The 17,769-nt window shown below is 34.5% G+C and overlaps 1 protein-coding gene across 1 annotated transcript in view; it reads right to left on the reverse strand.

Moving 5' to 3' along the window:
- Nucleotides 1–9,147: 9,147 nt before the first annotated feature.
- The window catches only part of SYT10 (synaptotagmin 10), a 57,534-nt gene continuing 48,912 nt past the window's right edge, over nt 9,148–17,769 (reverse strand). The window contains exons 5-7 of the mRNA XM_010981931.3: nt 14,664–14,835; nt 12,189–12,318; nt 9,148–9,523 (exon numbers count right to left, since the gene is read on the reverse strand). Of these exons, the coding sequence (XP_010980233.1) occupies nt 9,452–9,523; nt 12,189–12,318; nt 14,664–14,835 (374 nt within the window). The 3' untranslated portion in view covers nt 9,148–9,451. The remainder of the gene's footprint in view (nt 9,524–12,188; nt 12,319–14,663; nt 14,836–17,769) is intronic.

A 17,769-nucleotide genomic window follows, 5' to 3' on the forward strand; every position in this document is an offset into this window, starting at 1 on the left:
CAGCTTGTCAAATTTCATTAAAAGAAAATTTAAAGACTTGCTGGGATTTTAATTGGAGTTGTTTTGAAATGTTGAGTTGCTTTAGATTAATTTGGATGAATTTTAAGTCTTTACATTTTTAAGACATTCAACGTTTAAGAAGCCAGAAAGTTTCAGCCAGGTGTGCCTACAAAAAGATCAGGAAGGCGTCCTACTTGGTCTTCCACAAGCTCTACAGGTTCAAGCCCTGTTGTATCTGAATTTAATTTTTATGTATGATATGAGGCAGGAGTCAAATTTTTCTCTTATGGATTCACAGTTGGTCTAGTATCATTCTTTTCCCCTTTAAGATTCATTTATGGTTTTCATGGAAGGATATGGATGCACAGAGATGCATTTTCTAGAGGTGGACCTAACAGCACTGGGTAGCAGACAGTGACAACTATGAGAATCTGGAGGCTTTTAAACCAATTAACAAGATTCATAGAATGCAGTCAAGAGGTTTCATGGCTTGAACCAGAATAGTGTTGATGGAAAAATAATTTTTAATGAGAGGTGATCCTTCTTTTCTGTTCTTTGTTCTTTTTTGTCAGATCAGTGTCAATTTGGTATCTGAGGGGAGTTCCTTCTTCCTAGCAAAGTGATCTGTACCTATTCCTGTCTGATGACTCTTAAAAATATTTATTACATTCATATTTGTTAGGTATTAATGATGGGAATGATTTTGGTCATAGAAGTAGTACCTACTATGTGCCTAGTGCATTGACCTGTTATAACAATGACACGTTAACTAATCGATAGAGCCGGCAGATACAACTGATCTCACCTTTATAGATGACATTTATTTTTATTTTGCTATTTTGTTTTTGTTTTTAGTTTGTTTTTATTTTTAATTTTTTTTTATTGAGTTATAGTCAGTTTACCGTGTTGTATCTATTTCTGGTGTATAGCACAATGCTTCAGTCATACATGAATGTACATATATTCATTATAGATGAACTTTATAGATGAGTAAAGATTGGTAAGGTTTATACATATTTCATCTTCGTGATTTATCTAGAGGCAAAAAAGACAACAGAGTGTCCTTTGTTTCATGGCATGTTTTAGAGTGTTATACTGAAAAAGGATCAGTTGCTTGTGCACATAGTTTGAGGACCAAAGATCTAGACTTGAGGACCAGTCCCGCCACCTACCATATGACCTGGGGCTTTCATTTAACCACTCTTAACCACAATCATCATCTCTGTAAAACGGGAGTTAAAAAAAAAAACCCCACATATCTTTTTTGCTAAGAATTAAGAAACAGCAAATGGGAAAATATTTTAAAATTGTATAAATATTAGCTTGTATATTTCATGACACGTAGAGGATAAAAGCCCAGACTTTGGGAATGAGTTTTGTTCAAAGCTGTGCTCTGCAATTAAAACCAAAAAAATCTCCTCCAATTCTTGACTCCAGCTTTCAATCACTGCTTCTGGTTAAGGTACCGCTGTAGCTTTCAGCGTGCTGCTCCCTTGTTTTTCACTAATTTAAGGTGGTTCGATTCAGATGCTCCTGATGGCATCATTCACATAGACTAGTGTGATCAATGCCTTCAGGTGTTGGTGGCCTGTCTCATGTTTTCAGTACAATTCTTACCTGTTAGTTCCTTTACTTTCTGGTTTAAGTTCCAGTCACTGACTCAAGTCTACCTTCCCATTTAAGGTACAATTTTCAATCATACATGTCCTGAAAAATTATTTTAAAAAAGCAGAAAATTTAAAAAAAACCCAAAATCTTGCTGATGGAAATGCACACGAGCTAAACAGTTAGACTCACTAAGTGCATTTACAGTGGGAACTGATTCCACTCTGAATGATTTTTTTCATTTGAAGGAAAACTGGGCTTGAAAAACATGGAAACGATCAAGGGTCCTATCTGTGGTTACTGTTCAAATTTTTTATTCTGTTTTCTGTAGACACTGATGGATATATCTTCCCTTTGTTCCCATTTAATTTTATGAGGGTGAACTGAATTGACAGAAATCAAATATAACACAAAAATAGCATAAAAAAAAGCATAAAAAATGGCTTATCCGTGAATGAATGCCTTCAAATCCTTTCAGATACCTGGGTAGTTATAGCCCAGAATGGTCTAGATCATTGTCAAGATAATCATGCTTTTTAAGATAAAAATAACTTTTTGATTGTACTTTGCTTTGTATTCCTCACATATATTTTTCATTCATATAGACCATATAAATTGCGTTTATACATTATAGCCTAACATTATAAGCCATCTGCCTTGCGTATAGTATTGGAAATAAGTTTGAGATGTAGTCATATAAAGAATATGACTGCATTTAAAAAATGAAACAAAAACCTTTAAAAATGGGTAAGGAAGACAACTCCAACAGAAGAATGGGAAAAGTCTTAGGCAATGGAATCCATATTTCCAATCAATATATATATGAAATGATTAATACCCCTGGATAGACAATAAATATAAATGAAAAGATTTATAAAATATTATTTTTGTTGTGTTCAAGTTGGCAAAGATTCAAATAATAATATTAAGTATTAACCAAGGTAACTGGAAACTCTCATAGATTATTAGTGGAAATATAAATTTTAAATCAGTGTAAATATAAACACTTCCTGGGGACATAATTGGGAGTACTAATAAAAAGTCTTTAAAAGTAGTCATTTGACTAAATTTTTTAGAAGCAACTTACATTTCATTCAGGTTCCTCATACTTTTTGGATGTAGGAACTTAAGGAAGGACAGAGAAGTCAGATCACTGACTTTTCTTTATTCTGCTTTCCACACAGAGGCAAAGGCTTATTTGTTTGCTGCTTCTTATGAATTCTATTTTTTTTTAAACAATGTCTCTAGGTATAGAACACCTGATTTATCAACAATTATGATTTGAGTCAGTGCTGTGTTGACTGCCTAAAACTAGTTGCTACACTTATATTCCTTATAAAAACATTTTTGAACAAATAAACAAGATAACTGGTATACTCCAGCTACTCGATCACCTGGCAAAGGTATTTATAGGGACTCTTTGTAGACAAAACAAATGTAGCTAATATGTGTAAATGGCATTTACCTCTTTTAACACTTGACTAATGATTGTTTCATTACTCCTTAATGGAAAAAATCTAGGACCTTAAATTAATACTTTTGTAAAAAATGGTATGTAGTAAATGAGGTTTTTTAAGATATATTCAGTAGCTCATTACTGAATTATTGATAAATTAATCACACTGCTTTCTAATGAATGCTAAAGATAATGACTATTAAAGAAAAAGCAACACAATGGTCTCAAAATTAAATCTAGAAAACATATTTTCTTCAAACAAGAAAAAATAATTTATAATCACTTTATTTATTTTTCAAAATACATATGAAACAGTAGAATTATATTTCAAGTGCTTTTCCATTTTCTTTTACAAAAGTAAGCATAAACTGTACACTTCATAACAGCTTTGAGGTTTCATTGTTACATAATTCATCTGAACCTGACAAATAAGTTCACACATTTTAAAGAATTCGTAAAAATACTGAGATATGTAACATCTTTTAAACGTGGTTGCAAAACATTTGTTCTAAGTAATACAATTATATGCTGTCAAGTTTCACAAATGGTTGGTTACCATGTACAAAAGCCAGATACATGAATTTCAAAAGATTTTTAAATTGCTGTTCTATGATACAGAAGTCAAAGATACTGATTTGAACAATGGCTACACAGTATATCATAAACTTCAGTTAAAAAGCCACCTTATGAACAATGACTGAAGGATACAAAAAAAAAAAAAAAGATCAAATATAATGGATCCAAGTTACTCAATGTCATGTATGAAGTAAATAATTTTCATGGTTTCTGCCAGTTTAGAATAACTGACAAATATCTTGGACTATTCATTGGTGGAATCATCGTATTTACAATGTGAGATATTTCTTTTCTGTTTTGACTTGTTCATTCTCCATTCTTCAATGGAATTCTCACTTCATGTGTTCCATAATTTACCTGTATTTTGCAGATGAAACCAATCATTGCTCTCAGTTGGAAGGGTCAATAAAAAGTTATTGCCAACGACATAAACTTGAGTTGGACTTTTGTTTCTAAGAACTAAAAATGCAAATATTTTGTATATTAGAGTTGGTCTATCTGCTTCTTTCCTACACGGTAATACAATTTATGATGCTGTTCACATTGGGGATTACTGTGCTTTTAAATGGAAAGCTTAAAGGGTCTTTTAAAAGAAAAAACAAAAAGGTATATAATAAAATCCACAAAACAATCTATATAGATATAAATAGAATAAACCATGCAATTTTTATAGATGATTATTCTGTGACCAGTTTGTTCACAGCCTTAGCGATTATAGGAAGCTTTCTGGTTCACAAACTTTATTCCAAAGCAAAGTCATAGTCAAACATAATTGACATTTAGATTGGGAAAACTTTTTTTAATTTTGAAAAAGAAAATAAAAACAAATCCAATGCATTAACCTTACTACATTGGGACTTACTTTTCTTAACTGTGTTTGACTCATTTCAATAATATGCATTATTATCCAATGAATCATTTTTGAGAAAACAAAAACATGAAATTGAATAATTGAAATCCATCACCCTGTACAGGAAATAGGGATCCTGTGCATAGCAGATGCAAATCACAACAAAACTTCTGAAGAAAATGGCCAATTTTTATACCTTTATGACAAAATCAGGCAGTTTGCTCTTTGGAGAGGATCCTTAGGGATTAGAGCTTAGAAGAAATCATTGTCAGTTTGAGCTTAATATATTTCTGTATAAATACTATCTACTCTTTAGATCCATCGATAGCAAGTTATTTCCAGTGTTTTGGAATAGACAAAAATAGGACTATTCTAATCAATTCTCCTTATAGGAGTATATTTAAATTTTTTTCAGGCATGAAGATGCTTATTTTTCCCTTTAAATATCTTCTACTTATTTTTTCAGTCACCATTTCTAGTATCCAAAATGTTTGCATTCAATAAATCCTTAAGACTCACCTCCACCCTTAATTTAGTACTTTCTTTTTGAAGTCTATAGCATGATTTTATCATGCTATCAGGTCAAACCTTCACAATGAATAGAGTGGAAATAAAAACAATTTTTTACTTTGATGAGAAAACACTTGAACACAATATTAATTAATTACCACTGTTCAAATACACATTTTTTTGGTTAACCGATATTGACAGATGACAAGTATTACCAATGCATCCTTTATTAAATTACTATACACTTTAACATAAGACTGAGCAAATATTGGAAAAGTCTTTTAATGAAATAGAAAATTCTTACCTTAAAGAGTATCACTAAATAACATACTGGAAACATTTTGTTTAATTAGCTCTCTTTCCCATGTAAAATATATACTCATTACTTTCTTTTAAATAATGGGTCTTAGTAGGTTCAGATGAATCATATCCTGAGCCATGTCACTGAGTAACCATTAAAATGCTGTGTCATGGGTTTTTTGAACAGTGTTAGAAGGTTTACTTTCCCCTAAAAGTTGAAATACAAAGGTGGTTTTGATTTTGCATATGCTTTAACATTCTATTTTATTTCCATATGCTTTAACATCTGTGTTTAACTGTTTAACTATATAGATTCTTAATTTAAATGATTTAACTTCTGTGGGGAGGGCATAGCTCAAGTGGTAGAGCACATGCTTAGCACACACAAGGTCCTGGGTTCAATCCCCAGGACCTCATCTAAAAAATGAAAAAAAAATAAGTAAAACCTAATTACTTCCCACCCCAAAACAAATATAAAAAAAATTTTTAATTAGAAAAAAACAATTGAACTTTCCATGTTTTTGTATCCTTTCTTATTGGCAGCAATAAATTATTGGTCTACAAACTCTAAAAGTTTAAATCAATTAAAATGCATCAGAACAATCGGAGATGTTTCAAGAAAAAGTTGTAAAGAAAACAGATTTAGTGGGGAATGCATGACTTTCTAGAATCCTGACAACTCTAGTTTTTTCTTTCTTTTTTTCTAAAAAATTATCAGGTAATTAAATTATAAGATGGCAAAAAAAAATATGGAACTCTATTCCATGAAAATATATGTCTGAGATGATAATATCAAGTATTCTTTTAAAGAGTTAAAGAAATAACCATGTGTTCAATGTTAAGATTCTGAGTCCCTTTATTTGTTATAGTCTCTGGCTCTTTTGATAACTTATTCAGAAATAAGTTAGATTTTGTTTCATGGATAGTAAAAGTTGAGGAAGAAGTGAAATTTTGGCTTTTTCATTTGTGAAGCAATCAATTGTTAAATGAAAGCCTTAAGAAATTGATAAGTTCTTTATCATGTCTCCAAATTTTAAAATAATGAACGTCACAGAGCAAGCACAGGCGGAATTGTCAACTAAATATCACAATCAAGTAGGTTCAAATATATTTTTCTTTATCTAAAACCTGAGTCAGTATTGACCAGTTGCGGTCTCCCTGCAGTAATTAGAACATGCACACGCTCCCAAAAACTGCGTAAGAAAGTGGGTGCCTGGTTCTGTGTTCCCGTCTCGAGATCCCTGGCACTACTCCTGAAAACATGTTTACTGAGCTGTGAATGTATTGATATCATACGTTTTATATGTAAATCAAAGTATCAGAAACAAGGCTGGCCTCACAAAAAAGTTAAAATTGTCAAAAAAAAAACCCCATTATTCAGAAACTAGTGTAAAAAGGCATCTATCTACTGTTCAGATTTTTGTGAGAAGATTCTATATCCACAAACCAATGTTTTTTCATACTCAATTTCCTATTCTCCTAATTACTTAGTGAGTTAGGTTAAATAAGTAAATAAGTAAGTAAGTAAATAAATAAATAAACAAACAAAATAAAAAATAAAGCAAACAAACAAAAAAAGACATCAGTGTTGTTATGCTAATGGATCAACAGTTGTTCATTAGAGTTTTTTTTTAGATTTATGTTTGGCACATCCCTGAATAAGTCCCTGAAATTAGGTATTCATAATATATATACCTAAGCTGCATTTCAAAATGTGTCAGTGCTGTCATTAAAATACAATGTCTCACACAAATTAATGGAGAATATTTGTAACATCAAATCTTATTTGAAATAATAAATGAAAAATATTCCGTCTTCAATTACAAGTAGAAAGAGGATAAGTTACGTTTGCACAGATGTGTGGCTATGCAGAGTGAGGGCACGTTGTATTGCAAATAGTAGGATTACATTTTTATAATATGAACTATCATTTTTAATAATGCGTGAAATCTGAGTTGTGAATTTTCTCTCCTTAAGCTTTCTCAAGGATTAACAAATACTCAGGCGTGATGGTTTATTCTAATTTCTAGGAAATATTTTTTTTAAATTACCTTAAACAATTATTTTAATCTATAATAGCCATATTAAAGTCCCCTGGTTGGCTGGTTGGTTGCATTTTTCCATCATAAACATTGACTTTCTCTCCATAGGAGGAAAAGAAAAGCATGAGCTTCTGAGAATAAATAAAAGTCCTTAAAATATGTTTTCAGGTGAAAATAATTATTACACTCAAGTAGGAAATATAGTTGCTAATTAATTGTAAGCTGAAGCTATTCCTACAAACAATCGTCTCCAAAAACGTCATTCTATTAAGCCTTCCCCTTTGATTATTTTATTTCTCAATAAAACAGAGAATTACAAAATGGAAGTGTCGTCTTCAGTCTTTCTGTCGACAGCAAGTGGTTCTTTTAGGCTTGATAAGGTAACCAGGTATTTTCAAAGAGGTTTCTTTGATTATTTTCAACTAGAAAATGTTAACCAGCAATACTTGTTTTCATTAAGATGGCACAAGTAGTTTTGAAAAATTTTAGGGAATTGTGTTTGCCTTAAACGTTACTGTGTAAAATATCTACATTTTAGTTACTGGTAATACCACCATCATATGAGGGATGCCAACACATAAAATGTTAAAACTTTTAAAACTTTTTATTTTTTTCAATATTTAGAAATAGGGGATTTTGCTAAAATCAAAATTCTGTAATTGCTGATAAAATTTTCTCATTCAGATGAATATGTTTTTATATTCTAACTACAGATTTTCTTGCCTTTTGGGATTCTTGGGGGGGATTCCTTTAACTTTCCATCTTGGGATAAGCTTGAAAGATACACTATCCATGGCACTGAACTTAAAAAGTAAGGTTGGGATCATTCAATATAGATACCTTCCAATAGGGCCCAGAAATGAAACAATGAAAGGCTGGCATGATTTAAAGGAAAGTTCTGTCATGTAAAAATATTTGCATAGTTTTTACAACTAGTGGTCTGATCCTTGACCCTTATGAAAGCAAATGCCTTTCATAAAAAGACAGTGGGTCAGGGCCTTTAGAGTTCTTGTTTACTTTTATTAAATGTTGAAGTTGTATTATTTATGGTATAGTTCTATAATTTGCTGAAAAATAACTCATCCTTTCTTTAAGAAAATATCCTCTTCTAAGGATTAGCTAGCTTCTGATTGGGTTTAAAAGTCACCATTACTGCATACAGTCCACACAAGAGCACAGACATTTATTGTACCTTTGGTGTCTGTTATACCCAGAAATACAGGATCTATGTGATAGCTTTGTGTCACAAAATAAATATGTCACAGTACTGGAGAAACTTACAAACACGAGTTCTGATTCTATTCACTTAAGAATACTAATGCTACATTTGAGTGTCAGAGTAACAGAATCTTTAAAATATCAGTTAAACAGTGCTATAGATATTTGAACTAATACAATTTTAAGACAGAATAAAATAACCCAAATGGCTCAATCTTCATTTTCCAGCTACTAAATATTACTCTTAAATTTATACTCAAAAAGGTCCTTTAAATTACAGGTTTTTCTCTCTATCTTAAAGAGTGAGCTTGAAAGAAAAAGTTTTGAGTTTAGCAAGAGCCAAACCTCATCAAGGAAAGATTCTGCTGAGAATGAAAGAATGTATTATCAGACAAGTAATATTAATTTGATTATGTAAGTGTTTAATACTGTGTGAGTGAAGTTCAAAGTTTCCATTAAAGTTTATATAGAACCATGTACACAACTAGAAATGAACATAGTTTTAACAAAGTCCAAACCATACATATGTGACATGTGCTACTTTACGCAGCAGAAGCATTAACAATATTTAATTTTAGGTAAGTATGGATTCTTTTGAAAAAAATGTATTTCTTTGCTTATGCAAAGAATTTACAACTTATTAAAACACTCTGTGCTAACAGGCTTATGGCACGAAGAATAAAATGCCTTATGTAAGTAAGAACCATTAATATTCAAGTAAAATACACCAAGATGTCCAAAGTTAATAAGCAGACAAAAAAAGTAAAAGTTGCACACGAAGTTTGTTCATGATCAGGATATATTTTAAATGAGGAAATCAAACCTCTCACTCTTTTCTGATCTGCTGAGTACACGGTCCTGCGTCCTTACTATAATGGTCTTATTTTCGAGGCATTACGGTGTGGAAGGTGGTTTGGGAGATGAACAGGATCCTTGACTATCAAAACTGGTCGCCCGGCCAGGTAACTGAAAGATAATAATTTCATCATTTAGTGTAAAAAAAAAAGTGGGTAGTAGTTGTTACCTTCTAATAGTGAATATTCACGCATGATAGGCAAGTCTCTGAAGAGAAGACATACCTGATCCTCCGTGCCATTCAGAACTCACCTCAGGTAACGTAAGGAAACACAAGCATCTCGCAGAGATGTAACAGAGCATGGTACGTGGATGGCTTTGCAGAGCAACACTGTGCAGGCGCAGTTCATGACTGCAGATTCATTTCACATTCTATGACAGTCTATTAGTCCTTATCGTAACATAATTAATGATTTGCCGTAGCTAGGGGTAACTGCCAGGTAAGAGCAAGACGGTTCATGACACAAGAGACTGCATTCCACTTGCTCTAAGGCAGGAAGTGACTTTCATAGGGGCAAATCAATGAAATGAGAGGGACTGAGTTTGGAGAATGAGAGCCACGGATGATAAATTACAACTTCTCACAGTCCCTAAACGTTAAATGCGTTTGGAAAGTTTAATTACAACAGAATAAACTTTTGTATCGAGGTAGATGCAGTCAGATTTTCCAAAGGATGCTTTAGTCTCTGTCTTAGCAACTTACACAGCTCTTGAGTAACTGCTCCCTCCTCATTTTAATCCCTGCTCTGGCAACAAGACACATACTTACACACCCATCAGTTTCCCACAATGCAAAATCCAGCCTGTTCTTAGGTTTCTGGTCCCTAGGTTCTGCTTGACCAGTGATGTGGATGTGTGAGTTAACAAAAAGGAGCTATTTGCTAGAGAAAGTCCATTTACATAATCTTTTTGGCCCACTTGTCCTCTGATAGTCAGCTGCTAAAAGAAAATATCTGGGCTCTTCTTCTGATGTCCATATTGTAGCTTACTCTTCCTGTGTGTCCTACAGTGACAGTAGTGTCCCCATGTTCTCAGACACAAACACATGCCTGTTCCATAGCTCCCCTTCACCAGATAAATGTGTAACTGCTTATTCAACAGTCATAAATAATTATAATACGCCTTGGGTAACACAACCGGTCCTTTCATTAGTTAAAAGTTGCTGATCACATTAGCTCATTTCTCCTTGCGTCATTCCTGTGGACTCTGTAGGAGGCGCATTTCTGTTTTCATTAAACACGGAGAAATGTCGCTGTAGACATTGTAAGTGGTCTGCCCAGGATTAGGCAGCCAGCCAAGCAAGGTACTCTCATGTCTAGGCTCTTAGAATTAATATTCACCTTTCAAACTTTAAATAAAAACAAAGCTGACAATCAGGAAAAGGATGATAAAGCAGCAGGGTAGACGTTATACTGTAGACAACGCACGTTGTCAAAATGAAACGACCACCTTGCTGAGGTGGACTCAGGGCTTGTTGAGCTACTACCTGGGGGAAAGTGCTGGGTGAATGTGCTTTTGTGTGTATTTAATCTAAATCATACAAGATTTACGTTAAATGACGAAGTGAGGTAAAGATCTGGAACATTAACATACAAAAACACGTATCTATGATGGCGGTTCACGTCTGTTGTCTGAGCATGTGCTGTTTGTACAGTGTTCGTTGAATTTTCCCTATAAATCCTGAGTCACACGGCCACGGTCACATTTCTGTGACTAAGCTAAGCTTAGAACCCAGGCCCATGGACATTTAGTTAACTCCACTGCCCTGCCTCTCCTACTCAACCTGCTGCCTGGACAAGAAGCAGGATCTTGTCGATGGGCGAGACGGCACTGTATCCTTCACTCACTACGTGGTTATCGATAACTTGTTACTGAATTGCATAAATTTCATCCTCTATACCATACATCCTTTTCTCAACCTGTATTACCTCTCAATTAATCAGGTCATATAAATTACTTACTTTGTGACTCTTTAAGATACATTCAGTGTATTGAGTAGATTGACAATTAACTTCATGGCCAAAAATCCTGATAGAAACTGATACTGATACTTCTCCTGGCTAATATAACCATTAACATTAGTTGCAATCAGAGCAAACCTGTGCAGTACTCTGGACTAAGCACTTAACATTCAGCATTTTGTTTAGTTTTACTCTTTGAGTTTACTGTATTACAGAGGAAAAGCAGAAACGTGGAGAAGACAAGTTTTGCCCAAGGTTCTCCAATATGTAGTCACACAGCAGACAGAGCCAGGCTTTCAACTCCTGCAAACTAATGCCTCAGTATTTTAAAAACCTGTGAGGCCTTTAACTCCCTGAGCACAGCCGGGGGCTGCATACGTGCCCCCATACACAGATAAGCTGTGTCAGATGACAGGGCCTCTATTTAGGGCTTCTGAGGAGGTGCAGTGAGGTGGCTGCTTTCACGAAAGGCAAGCAGCAAACCTGTTTCTAGTGAGCAATGAATTTACTTGATTTCTCCACCTTTCACTGATATAAGTTTTCATACTATGCCAAGAAAATCACAGACTTGCAGTTTTTATGGGCTTACTGTCAAAAGAAATACTAAACTCAGAAAGTGTAGTGGTTTTTAAAAACCAGCAAGGCACACAAAACCTTGCATACTGGATTATAGAGTCTGTGGGACCAAAGCAAGAACAATGCCTGTTTTTTTTTTTTAAGTGAATATATAAAATGTCAGTGAAATGTTAGCAGATAAATAATATCTAAGCAATAGATTAAAAAGAGAGCAGACGTCAGAGAGTCCCAGCGCTCACCTCCAGCAAGGGATGCCAGTGTGTTATCGGCTTGCGGTGATAAGCCAGCATCTCGTTCCAGTGGTCTCGCCCAAGACCCTCAGCGTCCAGTCCTGCTCTACACACTCCTATGACCTCGTTGTGTCCCACCCTATGATTTGGAGAATATTATGCTTTCAGTCCAAATTTCAAAGATTAATGGATTTTTGTACACCTTAGCTGCATTTTAAACATATGATTTAAACGGTAGATTTTGTAATAAGTTCTACATAATTTTACGTATTAAACTAGGTTCAGGTCACATGAAAAATCTTAAGTAACCTAAAATTTACTAAACAGGATTAGCCTTCAAAACTGAATCTGTAAAAGGAACACACACAACAATTTCAGCGCCTGTAACTTGAGTACACTTCACAATAGGAAGAATGGTGTGAGTGAGAAATGGCAGCGGGTCCTTACCTATGTGATGAGTTTCTTCCTTGGAAGCAGACCTATTAACTTTAAGTGATGTCAGTCAAATATCATTCTTTCCAAAGGGCCTGGATTTCTCACCAAGAGTTCAAGACCCACTTTCTTGTATAAATAACCATAATTAATTGACTCTAAATCGTATGTCAGTGAACATTACTGCTTGTACCACAATTAAACAGGGCAGGGCTATGTTCAATACCATGGCATTTGACTTATTTTTGCACAGCACCCAAAGCATACTGAACAACATTCTTATTTTCTATTCACGTCTTGTTTTCATAGCAACAAATCCAAATAATGATAACTAATGTTTCTGAGAGCTTATTATGTGCCAGACACTGTTCTAAGAAATTTAAATATACTGACTCAATCCTCACACCATGACCATGAATATCATTATCATCATCTCATTTTACAGACAAAGAAACCAAACACCCAGAAGTCAAGGGACCCACTTGCCTTTGTACACTTAGTAAGAGGCAAAGGCAGGACCTGAGCCAAGCACGTTTGTAGTTAGGTTGTGTCTCAAGAATGGAGTGTAATTTAAAGGCATTTTCTCTGGGGTTATTCGGACAGACATCTCTAAGGAGACTTCTCAGATAATTGTAGGACTTTTCACTTCTTTTTGCCTGTCATTGATGTAGAAATGTCCTTAATATGAAGTTTCCCAAACAAGTACGTTTTTCAAAATCACTTTGAAAAAATTTTTCTATTTTATATACTGTCAGTATCCATTTCCCTAAAATTGTTTGGGTGACAAATGCTCAATTGTATCTACCTGTAATCTGTGCTGTGAGAAATTAATAGGAGTAATTTTTTGGGAAATTAGAATGATGACTTGTGATGAAAACATTACAGCATTTTTAGAGTTTGCCATTTCAACTAATTCAAGATTTCTCTTTCTCTCTCATTCTTTAAATAGTGATGGCTTTTTTGTATACTGTGATGTAAACTAATTTCAAATAGATGGCATAAATAATTTTCTTTTTCAGTGCTTCATTTTTCTAGCTCTCATCCAGAGGATACAGTTTAATGTCTCTACGTTATAGGGTCCTGATTACTAAAGGCTGCACAATAATATAAAATAGACACTCTTTGAATACTTATGCATGTTTATTCTGTACCATTTGTGTTATCATTTGGACAAAATACATGTAGTAAGACATTGTCTACATGCTTAATTCTGTAGGTTAAACATACAAGATTCCTTTCAAAAGTCTTATAAATATACAAAGCAAAATAATCAGAACTATATAGCAAGGGCCAAATAAGAGACATAAATCTTCAGTGGGACAAAAGTTCAGAGGAGGAAGAGGCTGGTTAGCCGAGAAGGACACAGAAGTGGTGACCCGATCAGGGCTGAGCAGGGCAACATTTCAGATGAGGAAGGGAATGGGAGCTACAGCAAGACGAGGCTTCAGAGCTGCACTCAGGAGTCTGCCATTTGCTTTATGAAAGGGGAAGTGATCAGAGGGTGTGAGCTGGCAGAACTACCCCCAAAGCGATGTTTTATTAAGACTGGTGGGAAAGCATCAAGGCAGTATCCTTGTGGACACCATTCACCGTCCACTCTTAATACCCACTGTTCACAGGTCCACATTGTGCTCAGGTTTTACAAATGGACAAGTGACTCTCTAAGGGACAACTCGCCCTTTCACACGACCAGTTAACAATGGAGCTCAGGTAAATATCATGACATTCACATTCCAGCCCAGCTGGGAAAGCAAAATCGGTTGATCATAATTTCTGTTGTTACTGTAAAAAGACTTCACAAAAGAGCTTTCTACAACGTTATCATACAACTTCCACACTCGTTCTCTCACCAGCCCAGGTATCCTGTCCTTAAGAATGACATCTTTGGGGAAAGAAAAAAGAAATGTTATAACATGGGGAAAAATGAATTTTGAATGAGTAATTTTTTCCCTCTTCCAATTTCAATGAAAACTGTTAGAGCAGAAAATAACCTGAAAAGCTGAACTGGATCTACATATGACTAAACGTAGCTGAGCAGAGAGATGAACGCACCTGTCGTAATCCATGACTGCAATGGAGAGGCTGACCTGGTCCACATTCTCTGGAGGGATGTCGAAAACAATGGCCTCGTTGTACACGGGGTTCAGAGTGTTTTTCTTTGTAGTTGTTTTTCTCTTTTTTAATCTTCGACCCTCACACATCAGAGACACTTTGACATAAGGATCTAGGAATGGGACGGCAATTTTATTAAAATGAAAGTAATAGTTCAAAGTGTAAGTAAAACTGTGGTTAATTGTTACTAAATAAGGAAAGTGGTATATTAAGCCCATTAGTATTACCAGTTTTAAATTCAAATGACTTAGCTGGGAGCCATAGACTCTCAAAAATTCCTTGCTTTAAATGGAAGAACTTGTCTTGAATGAGCTAGAAAAGAATCAACTTGACCACCGTGTTTAATAATGTTTAAAACTCACTAGTTTATCAAGAGCCAATCAAACCTGTAACGTTTCTTTTAGTCACAGCTATTGGAGGACGTGTTTTGTCCCAGGTGACTTCTAGGGCATGTGATCCTAACAAGGAGATGTAACTGTATTAAAGTTAATTTCCTTCACAGTGATTTAGAATAAGAAGACTAAAACTTACGAAAGAGCAACATTGTATTTCAACAAGTATATAGGATCACAAGGACCTGAAATTAGCAAAAACTGTATTTGTTAGAACCATTTTGAATTGTTGGAAAAAGTACTGAACTTAGAGGTGCCATTTTATAGTCATAGGGCTTGAGAAGGAGTTTGGGTTGAAGGAATGATTACTATACATCATTTATTAAATCCTCAACAGCATACAATTTAAGAAAGGTGGTATTTGGTTTACAGACGTCCTCAAGGAAGCTTCCTGATACGCACTGCCTGTGTAGTGACAACTGGAAAAAGAAAAACTCAGCTGGAATTGAACTATATTTTTATGGGCTAAAGAGGGCAAATAATTTTTAAGAAATTCTGCCCCAGTTGACTGACTCATCTCTACTCTCTTATTCCTGCTACCTTAATAATAACAATAATAATAGTTTTTTAATAGTATTTTTCTACTATTACAGTATTGTAGAAAATTATATAGTACCAATCAAAAGTTTCTTTTAAAAGCCTTACTTTTTGTACCTTTTAATACAAAGGAGGCATCATTTTGGGAGGGAGTGTCGGCACTGGGGTGAGTGTGCTACTTGGTTAAAACAATCAGTGTCTGTTCTGTCTTCATTTTTTTTTTTTTTTATTCTGGTCACTCTTCAACTGTAGCACCACTACCTCTTTTTCTCTTTTCATTAATGGAATAATAAGAAAAAAAAATCTTATTTCTTTAGAATAAGCCAAAAAAACACGGCAATGTTATTTGAGCAAATGAATGCTTTTTATGCTCTACAAAAATGTATCTGTATTATTTCACAAGCATTTCTACTAACGGACAAAGACGTATTTTGTGGCTAGTAACAGGGTATAACGAGGAATACAAGGCAAAAGAGCGACGTTCAGTGGCTGTTTCCTATTTACGTTTCAGTTTTTTAACAAGAGGAAGTATGTTCTAAGGAAGAAGCTGGCTTTTGTGGTACACTTTTGTATAGGCTTCTCATCAATAGTGGGAATGAGGCCTGGTTTGTCATTTGCTGCCCCCATCATGTCTCTGATGACATTTCTCTACTAGTGACAAAGATAATTCACTGGCTCCTTAGTTGATTTACAAACCTGTTGTGAGAACTAATGAGGTGATGTTCTTAAAGCAGGCACTCCCTCAATGAGAAGCTTCATATAAATAAAAAGTAGTCTTGCACTTAGCGACAACTTCGGTGCTGTTTGCTTGTCTCAAAATTTGGTTCTCTTATGATACATGACAGAAAGAGTAAAATAATTTGCACAATACACTATTTATCTTTAAGTTCTTCAACATTTACTTACCTAAGACCTTTTCACCAAAATAAATTTACTTACTTACTCAGTATCTTTATATTTCAACTGTGCACTGCAGATTTTAAAAAATGAAGAGTAAATTCATCACATAGTTCAAAAATGAGATAACAGAGATCGATGTGCAACGAGAAGTGTCCCTCTCATCTGTCCCCATACCTCTCCACCTCTTAGTTTTTGTATCACTTAAGTATTTCTCTATGCAGATATTAGCAACATGAATACATACTCCAAGATTCCCCATTCGTACATAGAGGGGAATATACATTTATGCCTGCACCTCAATTTTTTATTCACTTAGTATACTCTGGAGTTCCTTCTACACTAGACCTTAGAGTTCCTCCTACTTTTTTGTGATGCAAATTTAGTGTGTTTCTTTGTTCTGAAGAACCAGCTATTGATCCCCCTCCCCATGTCATCCATTACTATATCTATACTACTATTATTTTTTATTATTGAGTTATAGTCAGTTTACCATGTTGTGTCCATTTCTGGTGTACAGAACAATTTTTCAGTCATTTTTTTAACTGAGTTATAGTCTACTACTATTTATTTATTTGATTCAACAAATGCTTACTGACCTTCCTACTCTGCCCTCATCATTTCTTGCTTCCACAGAGCTGGGCCAGAGTTCACCTGTTAAGTTATAAATAACCCTCTACAACTGAGGTGACTTAAATGGAGGGACTAAAGAGAATGAAGTGGTTTAACTACTTTTATCATAGTTAGCACAAGAGAAATTTCCTTCAAGAATGTCTTTAAGAAACGTCAAGAAGTGTTCATTTACTCTAGTATTTCTTTCAGTCCCTACTGTTGTCCAAATTTTTCATGAGAAAGGTGTTAAGAATACAAATGCAAATGGTGGTTTTGGAAACTTGTTATTTCTCTGCAGATCAGGTGAAGGAGATGAATTTGGTCTAAATATGTCTTCACGTGGCTCTTACTGGTAGATTAATGCAAGTTTAAGCTGAATGGCTCAAAGTCCAAGGCTCTTCCCTTAATAAGCAATTGACTAGCTGGAAGTAGGGAAGTGTATGGTAAATGATTTATTTTTGAGAAAGAACGGCATCAGCAGAGAAAGAAATAAAAAGAGAAACCCAAGTTCACAGTCAATCAATTTGATGATACCTTTAAAAAAATGTCACAATGATAAATTAAAGAGGTGTTTGGAGCACGTTATTTGGTAATCTTTTTCTCCTTCT

The sequence above is a fragment of the Camelus dromedarius genome, chromosome 25, assembly GCF_036321535.1.
Source record: "Camelus dromedarius isolate mCamDro1 chromosome 25, mCamDro1.pat, whole genome shotgun sequence".
NCBI lineage: Eukaryota > Metazoa > Chordata > Mammalia > Artiodactyla > Camelidae > Camelus > Camelus dromedarius.